Source organism: Myxocyprinus asiaticus, chromosome 5 (assembly GCF_019703515.2).
Source record: "Myxocyprinus asiaticus isolate MX2 ecotype Aquarium Trade chromosome 5, UBuf_Myxa_2, whole genome shotgun sequence".
Taxonomy (NCBI): domain Eukaryota; kingdom Metazoa; phylum Chordata; class Actinopteri; order Cypriniformes; family Catostomidae; genus Myxocyprinus; species Myxocyprinus asiaticus.
Window position 1 is genome coordinate 6720934 of NC_059348.1, and position 16478 is coordinate 6737411.

Here is a 16478-nt window from a genome sequence, read left to right on the forward strand (position 1 = left end):
TTATGTGTGAGTCTGTTCCGTATTGTGGCTGATTGATTTATTTATTTGATAAATTAATAATAAAATGCTCCAAGTTACAGTCCCACCCGTTCATTTCCTATGGCGGGTCAAAATTTACCTGGAAATGTAAGAGTGTCACACTTTTTTTGCAACCACTTAGAGGGTTAAAGGCTACTTAAATGTAGATTTCTTTGTAACTGCAATCACTTATGTTCACATAAAGCATTTAACTTGTGTGAGGTAAAATGCATGATCGCCACTGTTGATATCTATTTTAATAACTTGAAATTAGAAAAGTGGTAAGTTTGAAAACAGCTAAAAAAAAATAAAAAAATAAAAATAGTGACATGCCGAGTTAAACGCTTAAATTAAATGTTAAAATTTGATTAATTATTTAACACTTGTGTGACATTCGGGACATTTTTGTCTTTTTCATTTATTTTATTTCAATCATTTTGGCTGTGTTAATGCCAACGGCATGTATTTTGCCAAAGTTGTGTATTTTTGGGGAATTTTAATATTTCAACATCAGTTCCTGTAATACATCTATAATACACTGTGTACACAAAATAGTTACACTCAGGACCTTAAGGACAAAAATGTTGAAACCCATTAAAACTGCAATATTTGATCCCAGTGCCATTAAAGCATAATATCATGAATTCTATGATATTATGCTTTCATTCTGGAGCCCTGGCTTCAAAATTATTTATTTTTTTAAATATTTTCCACCAGATGGCACCATTTTTCTCATACTTAGCCTATGGAGCAAATACATGCTTTTTTCCTATTTTCTGTTTGCTGTATTATAGAGCACTGAAGGCCAGTTGAATAAATGATGCAGCTAAAATTGTGTGGGTGTGTTGGTATGGATGTCAGTGTGTGTTTTGTATGTGTGTATTGAGAAATTTGTGTGTGTGAGTGTGTGTAAAAAACAACAGTGGCACTATGTAAAGAAACTGGCATTTAAAGGGTTAAAATCCTGAAAATGAATGAATATTTGGTAGTTATGATCAGGACTGATGTTGGTTAAAAAAGTTTAGAAGTCAGTGAAAGTGGAAAATAATATTAATATATAATATTTTATGGCAGTTAAAATATTATGACATTTTTAATCCTCTAATGACCTCTGAGTAACTTTTTAAAATTGACGCACAAAGGTTAAAAACTTGAAATTAGAAAAGTGGTAAGTTTGAAAACAGCTAAAAAAAAAAAAAAAAATTGTAACATGACAAGTTAAACATTAAGTTAAATGTTAAAGTTTAATTAACTGTTTAAAGCAGCAGAATGTTACATTTTGGGTGGATCAAATGAGCAAATAAGTAGAACATTAGAATGTCTGAAACAGATGGCCATACTAGTATTCATAGATTTGTTGTGTTGATTTATTACAATGATGGCAATATAAAAAAATTAAAAAAACTTTGCATTACCTAAGCATAAGGAACATCCATACAACCATACACATATATACATGATTCTAAAAATATAAAAATATTCTTTATTTTCTTTCTTTCTTTTTTTCATTGTAATGTTTTATTTATTTTTATTTTTATTATTATATACGTTAAAAAGTGATGTTTATCATTTATGATAATTTATTTATGAAGAATAATTGGGTAAATGCACATTTGCGTGAAGGACTTTTATTATGACATGTACGCAGCGTGACATTACTGCGCATGTCTCATAAACACAGAGCAGTTGAGAAGATCGAGTCTGGTTTCTCTTGGTTTTCTTTCCTGGCTTACAGGTATGCATCTCACAAATAATTTGCAAAACACATTCATATTGTCTGATTCTTTAACTAAATTATTTGATTGTGTAAATGTTTTATTTGTGACCCAAAGTGGAAATATTTATTGAAGACTTCAGTTGAAAAAAAAAAAAAATTCGTAACACTATATTTTTAATGTGATAATCGTTTTATTGTCATTGCTGAAGTGTAACAAGTTTTAAGAGTTGCAGCCTTAGTTAATGTTCTCAGTTTGGCGCTCCTCAGGTAACGTGATGCTGTGTTTACAAAGTGAATGTAGAATAATACAGAAATGTTCTGTCATGTGAAATGTGAAAGTGTTTCAGACACATTTAGGTATTCAGACATTTCACCATGTTTATTGATTAAACTACTTATTGTCAACATGTTGTATTTTTAATTCAAATAAGCTACTATTGGGTTTAAGTCATGTCAGTATAAGAAAAGAAAATGCTGAATATGTGTCGAGATGAGTAAATGTCATGACGCCTTCTTATTTTATCCGTCTGCATTTTTACTACTTTAAAAATTATTTAAAATGTTTTTAAAAGTACCATGTATATGTATTACCTACCACTAAAATACATGCAACAACCTTTACCTTTTCCAGGCTTTTTAGGTATAGGTCATTTTTTCACATTATAATTAATAAAACATCATGCTGTGCGACCCATAACTTCTCCTTTAAAAAAAGAATAATTTAAAATAGTTTCAACTTAATTTTTTTCAGATTCGGTATGATTCCCTAACTGTTATGTATGACTAAACAAAACTCTAATGCATTTGCATTGTTATTTCCATCATAATACACAAAATAATGTTGCTTAATGGTTTTATATCATGTGGTGTGACCGACAACAAAAGACCATTTTGAGACTTTAGTTTTGAAAAGTGTTCAAGGACCAGATGTGACATCATACAGCAGCATTCAAAAGACCCCTGAATACATGTTGAAAGTCATAGCCACTCACTAAAGGGGTAGTTCACCCAAAAATGAAAATTCTCTCAACATTTACACACCCTCATGCTATCCCAGATGTGTTTGACTTTCCTTCTTCAGCAGAACACAAACAAATATTTTTAGAAGAATATCTCAGCTCTGTAGGTCCATACAATGCAAGTGAATGGTGATCAGGCCTTTGTAGCTCCACAAATCACATAAAGGAAACATAAAAGTAATTAATAAGATTAATAAAGGTTAAATCCATTTCCTCAGAAGCGATATAATAGGTGTGGGTGAGAAACAGATCAATAGTTAAGTCCTTTTTTACTATAAGTCTCCACTTTCACATCTGAAATTTGATTATAAATTTCGTTATGAACTTGTTTTTTGGACCAATAAAGAAACCGTTTCAATTCACTTGTGTTTTTATTCCAACTTCAGTCCACGCATGACAACTGAAAACAACTTATCGGCTGTCTAGGCTAGTGCCTCCCTATTTTTGAGCTCCTTGGTACCTCCAGCTTATAGTTGAATATGCTGCCACTGACATCTAGTGCTCAGACTAGAAATATATCATGACATCACCTTTTCTTTATTTGTGAACAATTAAGTTAATCCAACTACAACCTCAATGCCAAAAAAGTTGGGACAGTGTGGAACATGCTAATAAAAACAGAAAGGATGGATTTGTAAGTTCTAATCACCCTGTGCCATATTGAAAGCACCACAACAACACATTATTTGATGTTTTACCATGTGAATTTTATTGTTTATATTTATACCGATCAGCCACAACATTAAAACCACCTGCCTAATATTGTGTAGGTCCCCCTCGTGCCGCCAAAACAGTGCCAACCCGCATATCAGAATAACATTCTGAGATTATATTCTTCTCACCACAATTGTACAGAGCGGTTATCTGAGTTACCTTAGACTTTCAACAAGGCGTTTCCGTTCACAGAACTGCCGCTCACTGGATGTTTTTTGTTTTTGGCACCATTCTGAGTAAATCCTAGAGACTGTTGTGTGTGAAAATCCCAGGAGATCAGCAGTTACAGAAATACTCAATCCAGCCTGTCTGGCACCAACAATCATGCCACGGTCCAAATCACTGCGATCATATTTTTTTCCCCATTCTGATGGTTGATGTGAACATTAACTGAAGCTCCTGACCCGTATCTTCATGATTTTATGCACTGCTGCAACATGATTGGCTGATTAGATAATTGCATGGATGATTGTTGGTGCCAGATGGGCTGGTTTGAGTATTTCTGTCCTGATGTCCTGGGATTTTCACACACAACAGTCTGTAGAATTTACTCAGAATGGTGCCAAAAACAAAAAACATCCAGTGAGCGGCAATTCTGTGGACAGAAATGCCTTGTTGATGAGAGAGGCCAACAGAGAATGACCAGATTGGTTCAAACTAACAAAGTCTACGGTAACTCAGAAAACCGCTGTGTACAATTGTGGTGAGAAGAAGAATAACATCTCAGAATACTATTCTGAGATGTGGGTTGGAGGCACGAGGGGGACCTACACAATATCAGGCAGGTGGTTTTAATGTTGTGGCTGATGTGTGTGTGTGTGTGTACACACACACACACATCACACACACACACACACGCTGGCAGCCAAAAGTTTGGAATAATGTACAGATTCTGCTGTTTCGGAAGGTAATTGGTACTTTAATTCACCAAAGTGGCATTCAACTGATCATAAAGTATAGTCAAGACATTACTGATGTAAAAAAAAAAACAGCACCATCACTATTTGAAAAAAGTTATTTTTGATCAAATCTAGACAGGCCCCATTTCCAGCAGCCATCGCTGCAACACCTTATCCTTGAGTAATCATGCTAAATTGCTAATTTTGTACTAGAAAATCACTTGCCATTATATCAAACACAGCTGAACGCTATTTGGTTTGTTAAATGAAGCTTAACATTGTCTTTGTGTTTGTTTTTGAGTTGCCACAGTATGCAATAGACTGGCATGTCTTAAGGTCAATATTAGGCCATAAAGGTCATAAAAATGCAAAAAAGAAACATTCAATCATTGTTTTGAGGAATGAAGGCTATACAATGCTTGAAATTGAAAAAAAGATTTCATTGGTGTACACTACAGTCTTCAAAGACAAAGCACAACTGGCTCTAACAAGAACAGAAAGAGATGTGGAAGGCCAGATGTACAACTAAGTCTCTGGTTTGAGAAATAGATGCCTCACATGTCCTCAGCTGAAAGCTTCATTGAATTCTGCCAGCTCAACCCCAGTTTCATGTACAACAGTAAAGAGAAGACTCAGGGGTGCAGGCCTTATGGGTTGAATAATTTCGATTGCAACTGTAAATAAAAAAAAAAACTATTTTATCTCTTATATTTGTATAAATTATGAAAGGGCTGTAAACATTTATGAGACAAAAGGGAATGCAAACTTATCTTCTCCACTATGTGTACTGTTTATTAAACCTCCTGTTAATGGGTTATCAGCTGTCTTCCTTTTCTTAGGCTTTCTATCTTGTTTCTGAACAGCAATCTAAATCGAGCAATTCTGTGATTTGGTGACTAAAACAGCCATTTGGCTCCTTAATGTTTCAGTTTAGGATTCAGTGTCTCCAAAGTAATTTGTTTAGTCTGGAGCCCTGCTTTATATACTGAGATTTGACTGGATTCCTTGAATGTTTTAATTAAATTGTGCACTGTAGAGGGTGAAACGCTCAAAATCTATCCAATTTGTCTTTAGGGAACATTGTTCTCAAAGCGCTGGATTATTTGTTGAAGCATCTGTTGGCAAATTGGTGAGCCTCGACCCATCCTTGCTCTTGAAGAACAAGGCTTTTTTGGAGGCTCCTTAAACACTATAACACGATTGCATCACCTTTTAATACAAAATTAATTTACAAGGTAAAACATCAAATAATGTGTTGTTGTAGTGCTTTCAATATAGCACTGGATGAATAGAATTTACGAATCCCTCCTAATTGTTTCCATACTGTCCCAACTTTCTCGGAATTGGGGTTGTAATTATGCAAAATTGCAATACAATTAAATGTAATACTATAAAATACTATAAAAACCACAGTGATCTGTTTTATCTGCAGATGTTTCTACTGGCACTGTCTCTTGTGTGGTCTTCCTGTTTCAGGTGTTGTAATCATCAAGTCTAAACATGTCATTACTAGAAAGTGTTTTCAGGCTTCTGTATATCTTGTCACAGTTTGCTTTTTGTCTCCTTTTCAGATGCTTTTGTTTTTGTTTCAGGTCTCTGTTGTTGTTTGGTTTTGTTGAGTAAGGCAGGGTAGTGTGTAATATACATCCAATCAATATCTTTCCAGGAGACAAGCCATGCTCGAGTGGAGAAGCTCGGTAGTTCAGCAGTGCTAAATAGAGATCTGATGCACTGTCGGCTGCTTTCTTGAGTTGTTTGACAATGTGTACTTCCCTTCTCTGCTTTCCCATTTGACTGGGGATACATTGGGCTGGACGACACATGTTGGAAATCATAATCCTCTGTAAAGTTCTGGAATTCTTTGCAACTGCAGCACAGTCCATTGTCACAGCAGACAACATGTGGGATTCTATGTCTTGCAAAGACTGATTGAATGTGTTTATTCACACAGTAAGCAGATGCATTGGGGAGCAGTGCCATCTCTGGATAGTTTGAGTAATCTATCATGAGCTTATAATTCTTTCTATCCAGGAGGAACAGATCAGTCCCAACTTTCTGTCATGGTTCATCTGGTGGGTCTGTGATAATCATGGGTTCCTTTGGCTGCTTAGCATGATGCTTTAAACAAGTCTCACAGGTTGACACTGTCCTGTCAATTTCTGAATTTATTCCTGGTCAACAGATAGCAGTTCTGGTCCTTTTTTTTTTTTTTTTTTACATTTTTCTGCTCCAAGGTGTAGGCCTGTTACGATAACTACTTTTGTTGGACGATATATTTTCCCAGAAATTATTGTTATAAACGATATTATTGTCATTTTAAGACCATTTTATACCACTGATATAATGATAATATAATAGCATAATAATGCAAGTACACCCTTTCAAAGAGCAAAGAACTTTTAATTCTTAAGAATATTCAGACATTGGAATTGGAATGTCAAAAAAAAAAAAAAAAAAATTTTTTAAATATCCTAAATAAATAAAACATAAATAAAGTAAAACCACACAACCAAAACAATAAATAAAATGGACTCTTGGGCTCCGTTAATAAAATTGCACTAAATATTAAACATTTGGCACAGGGGTATAGAGAATCATTCATTCCTTAGCAGGCAATATACTGCCAATCCAGTTTCTCAATGGTTAGGAGCTTTGTTAACAAAAAGTGCAAAGTAACAACATATTAGCTATAAGTTAGATATAATTTAACAAGTAGAACAGGATGGGATGGTTATGTTTTAGATGAGCTTTTAGGTAGTTGTATTGCCACTTTTCTTGCCACTGTTTTTAAACAAAGTAGACGTACTGGCTAATTCACATTAATGGGCTCTCATCTCTCATTTGGCTTAAAGCCAAAATGTTCCCACACCGGAGCTGTGGAATGCGGCTTTGAAACCAAGCCCATTTGGACTTATTCTTCAAAATTTCTGACCAGAATTATGCAGTCGTCAGGAAAAACACTTAATAAAACACGTATTAGCCTCGAGTAACAGGTTATCTTCACCTGTTGCTGTCCACTCTGTGTGTGTGGAGAAGTTGCGTGAGCCCCGCCTCTAACACAGATAGCAGGCGAGAGGACAGAAGCAGTGCGACTGGCTAAAATGTTAGTGACATCCATTCTTTTTTTTTTTTTCTCCATCAATTTGGAATGCCCAGTTCCCAATGTGCTCTAAGTCCTTGTAGTGGCATAGTGACTCACCTCAATCTGGGTGGCGGAGGACGAATCTCAGTTGACTCCGCGTCTGAGACGTCAATCCGCATATCTTTTCATGTGGCTTGTTGAGCGCATTACTGTGGAGACATAGCACGTGTGGAGGCTTCACACTATTCTCCGCGGCATCCATGCAAAACTCACCACATGCCCCACCAAGAGCGAGAACCGAATTATAGCGCCCTCAAAGAGGTTACCCCATGTGACTCTACCCTCCCTAGCATCTGAGCCAATTTGGTTGCTTAGGAGACCTGGCTGGAGTCACTCAGCATGTCCTGGATTCGAACTCGCGACTCCAGGGCTTGTAGTCAGCGTCTTTACTCGCTGAGCTACCCAGGCCCCCAGTGACATTCATTGTTATGTAAATAAACACACATGTAAACACAATGGGCAATATCAAGGTCAGCAAAAATGATCGAGATCATGTCCATACATCGTACGATAAGTCGATAACGTAATTATCGTGACAGGCCTACCAAGGTGCCCCTCATGCAGTTTTTTCAGCATATCCTGTTGCAGTGATTGAGGGATATTAATTCTGTTCTGCCTCAGTAGAAGTCCATTGACAACACTTAAATCTGCTCTTATGTTGTAGTACTGCTGACATAGCCCTCTAGGCCTATCCTCATTCAGATGTGTGATGACCATTTGTAGACTTTTGTCTTGTGCTGTTTCAGCTGCAATCTGCTTGGACTTCATGTTTGTGACTGGAAGAGCTGCAGCAACCATGTTCACATGGAGATTCACATCAGCCTCAGTGGAGCTGTCATTGTGTGCTTCACTCTGTTTTGTAGCCCTGGATAGGGCATCTGCCAGCACTTGTACTTGTGTAATGTACTTTCCTGGTGTATAAATCATTTTGCGATCACATCGATGAATTTTCATCATCAGCTGTTGAATTCTTGGAGTCATCGTTCTCGAGGCATATGTGAGTGGCGTCCAATTCTCTCTCTATCAGATGAAGTGATCATTCTTAAGGCGTATGCGACTGGCCTCCAATTCTCTCCCTCCCCCTGTAGTAGTCAGTATTCTTTGGGCACGTCTGTGGATATTTTAGTCTTTCTGGAAGGGTCAAAGAATGTCAGAACAAGCTCTGTAGTCAGAAGAGTCTTCAGTCGTCCCCATTCTTTTTCATGGTTGTCAGTCCACTTGAACTCGCATTGGTCACGCAACACCTCTCACAACACTTCTCTCCCTCTCAGATGGAGTGATCGTTCTTGAGGCGTATACGACTGGCCTCCAATTCTCTCCCTCTCAGATGGAGTGATCTTTCTCGTGGCGTATGCAACTTGCCTCCGATTCACTCCCTCTCAGATGGAGTCATCGTTCTTGAGGCATAAGCGACAGGCCTCCAATTCTCTCTCTAACAGATGGAGTGATCATTCTTGAGGTGTGTGCGACTGGCCTCCGATTCTCCCCCTCTCAGATGGAGTCATCGTTCTTGAGGTGTATGCAACTGGCCTCCAATTCTCTCCCTACTCCTGTAGTAGTACTGCACCCAATCACTCTTTGGATATGTATGTGGATATCTTAGTCTTTCTGGATGGGTCAAAGAATGTCAGAACAAGTTCTGTAGTCAGAAGAGTCTTCAGTCGTCCCCATTCTTTTTCATGGTTGTCAGTCCACTTGAAACTCACATTGGTCACGCAACACCTCACAGGCATACCGTTTTTGAAATTTGGTACGAGCTTTCCGATTAAATGTATCATTCCCTTCACTCTCAGTATAGCCTTTGTGTCTGTGGGTCTGGACATTTTGAGTATTGCTTGTATCTTACTCTTGTCTGGTTCCCCCCTCTTTCAGACAGTTTATTTCCAAGGAATGTAATTTCCTTCACTTCGAACTGACTCCTTATTAAACTTCAGTCCATATTTTGGAACCCTCTGTAACACTTTAGTGAGCCTTTTATTGCACTGATATATTGTGCATTGCCATAGCACAATATCATTCACATAAACATGCACTGCTTCTATGGCTTCAATGATGTGCTCCATGGCTCTGTGGAACACTTTAGGAAATGAAGAAATTAAGGGCATCCTCAAGAAGGGATATCAGCCTAAAGTTGTGTTAAACATACTGTTCTATGAGCTATCCTCGTTTAGTTTCAGCTGAATTTCTTCTCTTGTTGGAATCTGATAATGTTCCCTCTAGAAATGTGCATTTAAGTATTTTGGGTCCACGCACACAAAGTATACCATTTGGTTTTTCACGCTCACCATGGAATTCACCCACTCTGTAGGATTTTCCACTTTCTCTATGACTCCCAATGATGTCATTCTTTCTAGCTCTTGCTTCAGTTTGTCATGAAGTAGTGCTGGAAACCTCCTGGGAGTGTGGACTACTGGCTGTGTGTCTTCTTTCATCTGTATCTTGTAGGTGAACACCAATCCCTTTAAAGATGTCAGGGAACTGCTTCAGTATATCATCTACACTGCTCTATGCCTTGGGTGGTATTAATTATATACACCCTTTTAACAAACCCAGGTCTTCACAAGCCTTTTAACCCAACACTGAGTAATGGCCACCAGGAACTACTACAAACAGAAGGCAAAGTTCTCTGTTTTTCATTTTTACTTTGTGATGACATTTCTTTTTTATTTTAATGTGCTGCTCATTGTAGGCTTTGAGCAGGACAGTTCTTTGATTAATATGTGGCTTTATTTTCATTGCTTCAAGCTCACAGATCAAATTGGCTTTTTGTCCAGCTTGAGTGAGATTATTGCTGCATTCATTTGTAGAGCTGCCATCTACTTGTTCTGTGCAACACTATTTACATTAGACCATTCAGTCTTACCTTGATTGAACTCCTTTTGATCTTTGTGCTCTCATTGAATGTCTTGGCATGCTGAAGAGCCAACTCACTGGCGTGGAATATCCTCACCTCTTCAGTTAAGGTAAGCTCTGTCTCTCACAGTAACCTCTCCCTCACTTTCTATGTCATAGATTCAAAACACGATTTGGTCTCAGACCATGGATTCAAAAGTTGAATGTTCTAGCTTTCAGCTTTAAGTCCATTAAGAAACTGTCAAAAGACTCTCCCTGTTGCTGCCAGCTAGAATGAAAAACATACCTCTCGAAGGTCTTGTTCTATTTTGGCAAACAGTGTGCATCAAACTTTTCAATTACCACTTCATATTTATCCTTGTCTTCTGTTTGGTCAGATACGAATGTGTTAAACACCTCTATTGCCTGCGATCCTGCGACAGTGAGTTGCAATGCTATCTTCTGTGCTTCTGACTGAAGTCCAACTGCTCACAGATACATCGTGAATCGCTGTTTAAATGTTCGCCACTCACAGTCAATATTACCAGTCCAGTTCACACTGTCAGGCGGTTTTACACTTTCCATGATGGCAATTAGTGATCATTACCACTCCTGATAGCACATACTTTTTCTTGGAATTATAAAGAAAACAGTTTTAATTCACTTGTGTTTTTATTCCAATTTAGGTCTCCACATGACAACTGACAACCACTCTTCTTTGTCTGTCTAGAGTACCTCCAGCTTATTGGTGAGTATGTTGCCACTGACATCTAGGCTGTGTTTACACTGCAAGGCTTAATGCACAGACCCAGTCTTTTTTTGTGATTAACATTTTTTTATTGATTCTTCAAAGACAAAGAAAAACAAAACAAATATACAATGAATCAACATTTAACTCCCACTACTACCCCTCCCCAATCAAGAACCCCACCCAACCCCAAACAAACATCCCAGTGGTCTTACATAAGTGCACACACACACACACACACACAGAATAAAATAAAAAAATTAATAATAAAAAAAATATATAATTAAAAAATAAATATATATATATATATATATATATATATATATATATATATACATACACATATATATATATATATATATATACATACACATATAATAAACACACAACTCTAAAACTATGCATTTCTCTCCACAGTCCCACTCCGATAGCCCCTCAAAAATATCAAATATCTACCCCATTTCCCATTAAAAAATCCCATATCCCCAGCCTTCTACCTGTTACCTCTTCGAAGGCTGCCACCCTTCCCATTTCCTCACACCACTCCTGAATTGAGGGTGCTCCCACCGACTTCCAACCCCTTAAAACAATGCACAGATCCAATCTTTTGACAGTATCTGATTTTTTTGTTCCGCCTGTTTACATTCACTGAAGACACAACTCATATCTGATATCTGTATTTACATTTATCTCCCACCCAAACTCGAATGATTCCATTGCCAAAGCACTATTCAAACAAGATTAGTTTTCCTGACATAATGTATGTCCGTAAAGTAATTACTGCGGACATCTGTAATATTTAGTCAATTTCCATGCACGGGATAAGCGATGACTTTAAAAATCACATACAATAGATGGATGTGTTTACAGCATTTACACACTGCTGTCACACGTAGCTGACCTATACTGTGCTAATTAATTATGCAGGACATATTAAACATGATCATATACTGTGTCTGTGATTATAAAAAGAAATTGATTGGAATATCTGGCTAAATACAACAGAACTGGTGACATTAACAAGCCTGTAATCTTGTATTACACTCTTGAAATAAAAATATGGACAATCCCTTCACGTTATGTAATTTTATGTTCCGAAATGCTGGGCTCAACACAATTTCCCGCACTGTATCTGCTCAAATCATTATTAAAAAAACTGCTTGTTTCTCTTTTACATGGGTAAATAATTAACATTTAATGTGCTGGAAATTGCAGATTTACTGGCTTTATGAATTCGCACTGGATTAATATAGGGGTTATTTTAACAGGCCGTTTTATTGTTGGGAATCACGCTGTAAATTTTACCGGCACGAGAACGCGCAGTCTGGAAAAAGTCCGGAAAAATGTGACGTGACCGATTCACACGGGATTAAAATTACTGAGAAGCTCTGGTAATTATTACATTACCCCATGACCCCATATAAAACTAATCCCATCCGAATAGGGCTAGAAGTCAGGAGTGGTGGGACCAAGTTCACACGTTTGACGACGGGTAGTGAGACATCGGATATGTATCTGACTTAAAACCACATTTGGAAGTGGATCAGATCGGAAAAAATCCGATCTTGTGCAGATTTTTGCATTTACACGTGTGCAACCATATCCAATCTGTGTCAGATGTGAGTAAAAAAATCAGATTTTTTGTGACAGTGTAAACACAGCCCTAGTGGTCAGACTATAAATAGACTCAGTGTTTTGCTGAGGTGGCCAATTCATTTGCCTGTACATTTGACTAAATTCTAAAAACATCATGTGGTGTGACCAAATGTCATGTGGTGTGACCATTGTCGATGAAAATGAAATATGGTCTGGTTTTTACTAGCTTCTTGGTTGGGCATTGTTGTTCTCAGTTAGAGTGTGATTTAAGTGTGCTCTGATAGTGGGGTTAATGGGCTGAATGTAAATGGATTTCTAACATCTCAATTGACATCCTTGCAGCAATCACAAACCACACCTTCATTGAAGCCCCTCCCACAGCAATTCACCAGTTACACACCTGTTCAAATGCTGGCACTGTTCCGGCAGAGCTCTGCCTGACATACTATTGTAAAGATGGATTGTATTGAAGAGGAGAGCGAGCACATGAATGATCCAGAACCATGTGGAATGACAAATGAAGATACTGAGGAACAAAGGGGTAGGTAAAATACACTCATGGGTGACTTTATTATTTACACCTGCTCATAAATTTAAATATCTAATTAGCCAGGGCTGCATGATTTGTTAAAAAATAATAACCATGATATAAAAACACTGAGCATTTCATGTTGCTGCTGTTATCAGCCAATTAAATGGAAGCAACGCGATCAAAAGCCTTGACATCTGTTTCTTTCTACCATTTAAACTGGGGTTCATTTTAACTTGCTTTCCATTTCACGTCTGTTGCCCTTTAATTGATTTAGACAATTTATGTTTATTTTAGAGCTGATGGAAGTGAAAGAGGAAAGTCAAGAACTGAATGAATTGGAGGAGAAAGATCAGTATCAGAAGCCTCATACTAGCTCACAGACTGAAAAGGATCAATTGCGAAAAAGAACTGGAGGCCAAAAAAAATTTTCCTGCCTTGAGTGTGGAAAGAGTTTTACAAATAAATCACATTTTAATAATCATGTGAGAATTCACTCTGGAGAGAAGCCTTTCACATGCACTCAGTGTGGAATGAGTTTCACCGATAAAGGAAACCTTAACTGCCACATGAGAATTCATACAGGAGAGAGGCCTTTCACATGCACTCAGTGTGGAAAGAGTTTCAGACATTCAAGCAATCTCACAATTCATCTGCGTTCTCACTCTGGATTTAAGCCCTTTAACTGTGATAAGTGTGGCAAAAAATTTACATTGGCAACAAATCTAAAGATGCACCTGAAAACTCATGCAAATGAAAAGCCTTACCTGTGTTCTATTTGTGGAAAATGTTTTTCACAACTGAACAATTTTAAAGATCACCAGGTATCACATACTGGTGTGAAAGCTCATGTTTGCTCAGAGTGTGGTAAAGCCTTTACGAGAGTCGGTGAATTAAAAAGGCACCAAAGAACCCATGATGGAGAAAAACCTTACAATTGTTCACATTGTGGAAAGAGTTTTGCTCAGTCAGGGCAAATGAAATCACATGAAAGAATCCATACTGGAGAAAAACCTTACAAGTGTTCCCATTGTGAAAAGAGTTTCGCTCGCTCAGGAATCCTGAAAGCACATGAGCGAGTGCATACTGGAGAGAAACCATTCCACTGCACTTCATGTGGGAAGAGTTTTGCCCAATCCATTAATCTACAAACTCATGTTAAAAAGCATTGTAAAATGTTAACACAGTGCAACACACTCTCATAATGATTTGTCCCTATAGCAAATTTTGTCTGCGCCACAAAAACCTCCCTCTGATGCTGGACTCAATTATTTTTAAATTTCAAATGACTATTTCAATACTACATTTTAAAATAAAATGAATTGAAAATTTGTCATCATTTACTCATTGCATTATTATTATATTATTATTAATGCACCATAAAAATAATCATAAAAGTAATCCGCGGTATTCATGCACTGTATTCTGGATCTTCTGATGCTGTATGATGGTTTTGTGTGAGGAAGAGTTGTCAGTGATGTCAAATGTCATTGGCTCTCGCTTGTCTTGTGACTGATTGTGACAGTCCACTGTTTGGATGTATCTTTTCGAATGAGATGTGACTGCTTTCAGAGAGAAGAAGGTTTTCAGTGATTAAATCACTGACACAAAGCTACCGTATAGCTTTAGAAAACTGAATGCAGAGTCCTTTGAAATACTCTAATTTTTTATTTTTTTTATTTATTTATTTATTTTTTTTTGAGTAAATAATTGTGACTGTACATTTATCTGCCTGTTACATCTTTTATATTTTTGAAAGGTTATAAGTTTTAGTTTCAGGGGTGAGGTTACGTGCTCAAAAATATCTAAATGCGTTAAAAGTTTAATGTAACTAATTGTGACTGTTTTACATTGTTTAAATATGGTGAGGTTTAGGGGTGGGGATGGGTTAGAGCAGTGGTTCAAAACCCTGTTCTTGGAGGCCCCCCAACACTGCACATGTGGTATATCTCCCTTTTCTGACACACCCAATTCAGGTCTTGCAGTCTCCACTAACGAGCTGATGAGTTGAATCAGGTGTGTTTGACTAGGGAGATAACCAAAATGTGTAGTGTTGGGGGCAATCCAGGAACAGGGTTGGGAGCCACTGGGTTAGAGGATCTAAAATATCTGTGATCATATAATGTAATAAAACTAATATATTTCTATGTATAATAAGACATATTGCGATTAAACACAAATGAAAATATCTGAAGATTACCAAGCATATGACGTCATCCACCGAAACTCTCTGTTAAGTTAAATGTTTTAGTTAAATTTTAAAGTTAGTCGATTAACTCCTATGGTTTGATCATTTGTTTAAATTAAGTCCTAAACCTAAGTTCGGGAGGAGCTAGTCCATCTAATCCTGTCAATCATCATTTCATAGAGTATATAAACCACTGCTTACCTTGCTCCTGCGACAATCCTTCCGGCATTTGGTCCCACCTAGGGGTGGGCAATATGACTGATAATGATATCTATAACGATATAGTTACATTTTTCCAAAAGAAATGGTTTATATATTAAATAAACATATTGTAATGCCTATTTTTGAAATATCCAGTCATTCAATTAAATATTTCATAAAAGAAAACTACTTCCTCTTATATAATATTCTCTTTATTTGGAACTTGACAAACATAGTCAGAGGGGAAAAAAATTATGGTGGTATTCAAAAAGTGGTAATCAACCTCACCACAATGCTAAATTTCACATTTCAGTCCGATATTGTTGATTAGTATTATTATTATAAAACACTTCATTAGGCTCTTAATGTTTTAAGTCAGCTCTGTACTCAGTATTTGAATATCTGAAAGCAAAGCTGGTTTGTTTTCTAATATCTAACATCATTCAAACTGAATTTTATTAAGGGTGATGATGTATAGTTTAATAAATCAGCATGACAAAATCCATCTCCCCACTCGACATCCCAGGCTCCTTTCTTTTCTCTCTATTCAGCAAGCCATTACATCCTTCCCATATCCAAGTAGATCGTTAACGGCTTGCGTCACACCCTAGCAGCCATGGACATTCCATTCTTGTGCAGATCCAGCAAAGCCTAGCTGTACAACTTGTATGTTTCAGCTAAACGCAGCCCCGACCATGACAAGTTGAGCTCAAACCCTGCAGGCTCCAAACCACAGCCTCCAAAGTTTTGGATACATCTCCTATCCAAGACGCCACCCATGCTCCTACTGCGCCTTCTCTCCAAGCCACTGCCACGGATCAGTGCCACGTACCTTCAACTCAGGCTGCCAGCACCTCGTCAGCTGACATTCATCC

General features: G+C 37.3%; 1 protein-coding gene across 6 annotated transcripts; it reads left to right on the forward strand.

Moving 5' to 3' along the window:
* The first annotated feature begins 1686 nt into the window (after nt 1-1686).
* LOC127440862 (oocyte zinc finger protein XlCOF26-like) lies at nt 1687-14557 on the forward strand. 6 transcript variants are annotated; one of them, XM_051697890.1, is made up of 5 exons: nt 1690-1753; nt 10430-10472; nt 11028-11089; nt 13028-13226; nt 13512-14557. In XM_051697890.1, exons 4-5 carry the CDS (start codon nt 13142-13144, stop codon nt 14417-14419), a joined length of 993 nt encoding a protein of 330 aa, XP_051553850.1. In that variant the 5' UTR covers nt 1690-1753; nt 10430-10472; nt 11028-11089; nt 13028-13141; the 3' UTR covers nt 14420-14557. The 6 variants fall into 6 exon arrangements, with proteins under 6 accessions (XP_051553849.1, XP_051553850.1, XP_051553852.1 ...); XM_051697892.1 differs by lacking the exon at nt 10430-10472 and adding an exon at nt 5800-5843 and having other exon boundaries at nt 1714-1753; XM_051697891.1 differs by lacking the exon at nt 1690-1753 and adding an exon at nt 5825-5843.
* Nucleotides 14558-16478: the final 1921 nt, after the last annotated feature.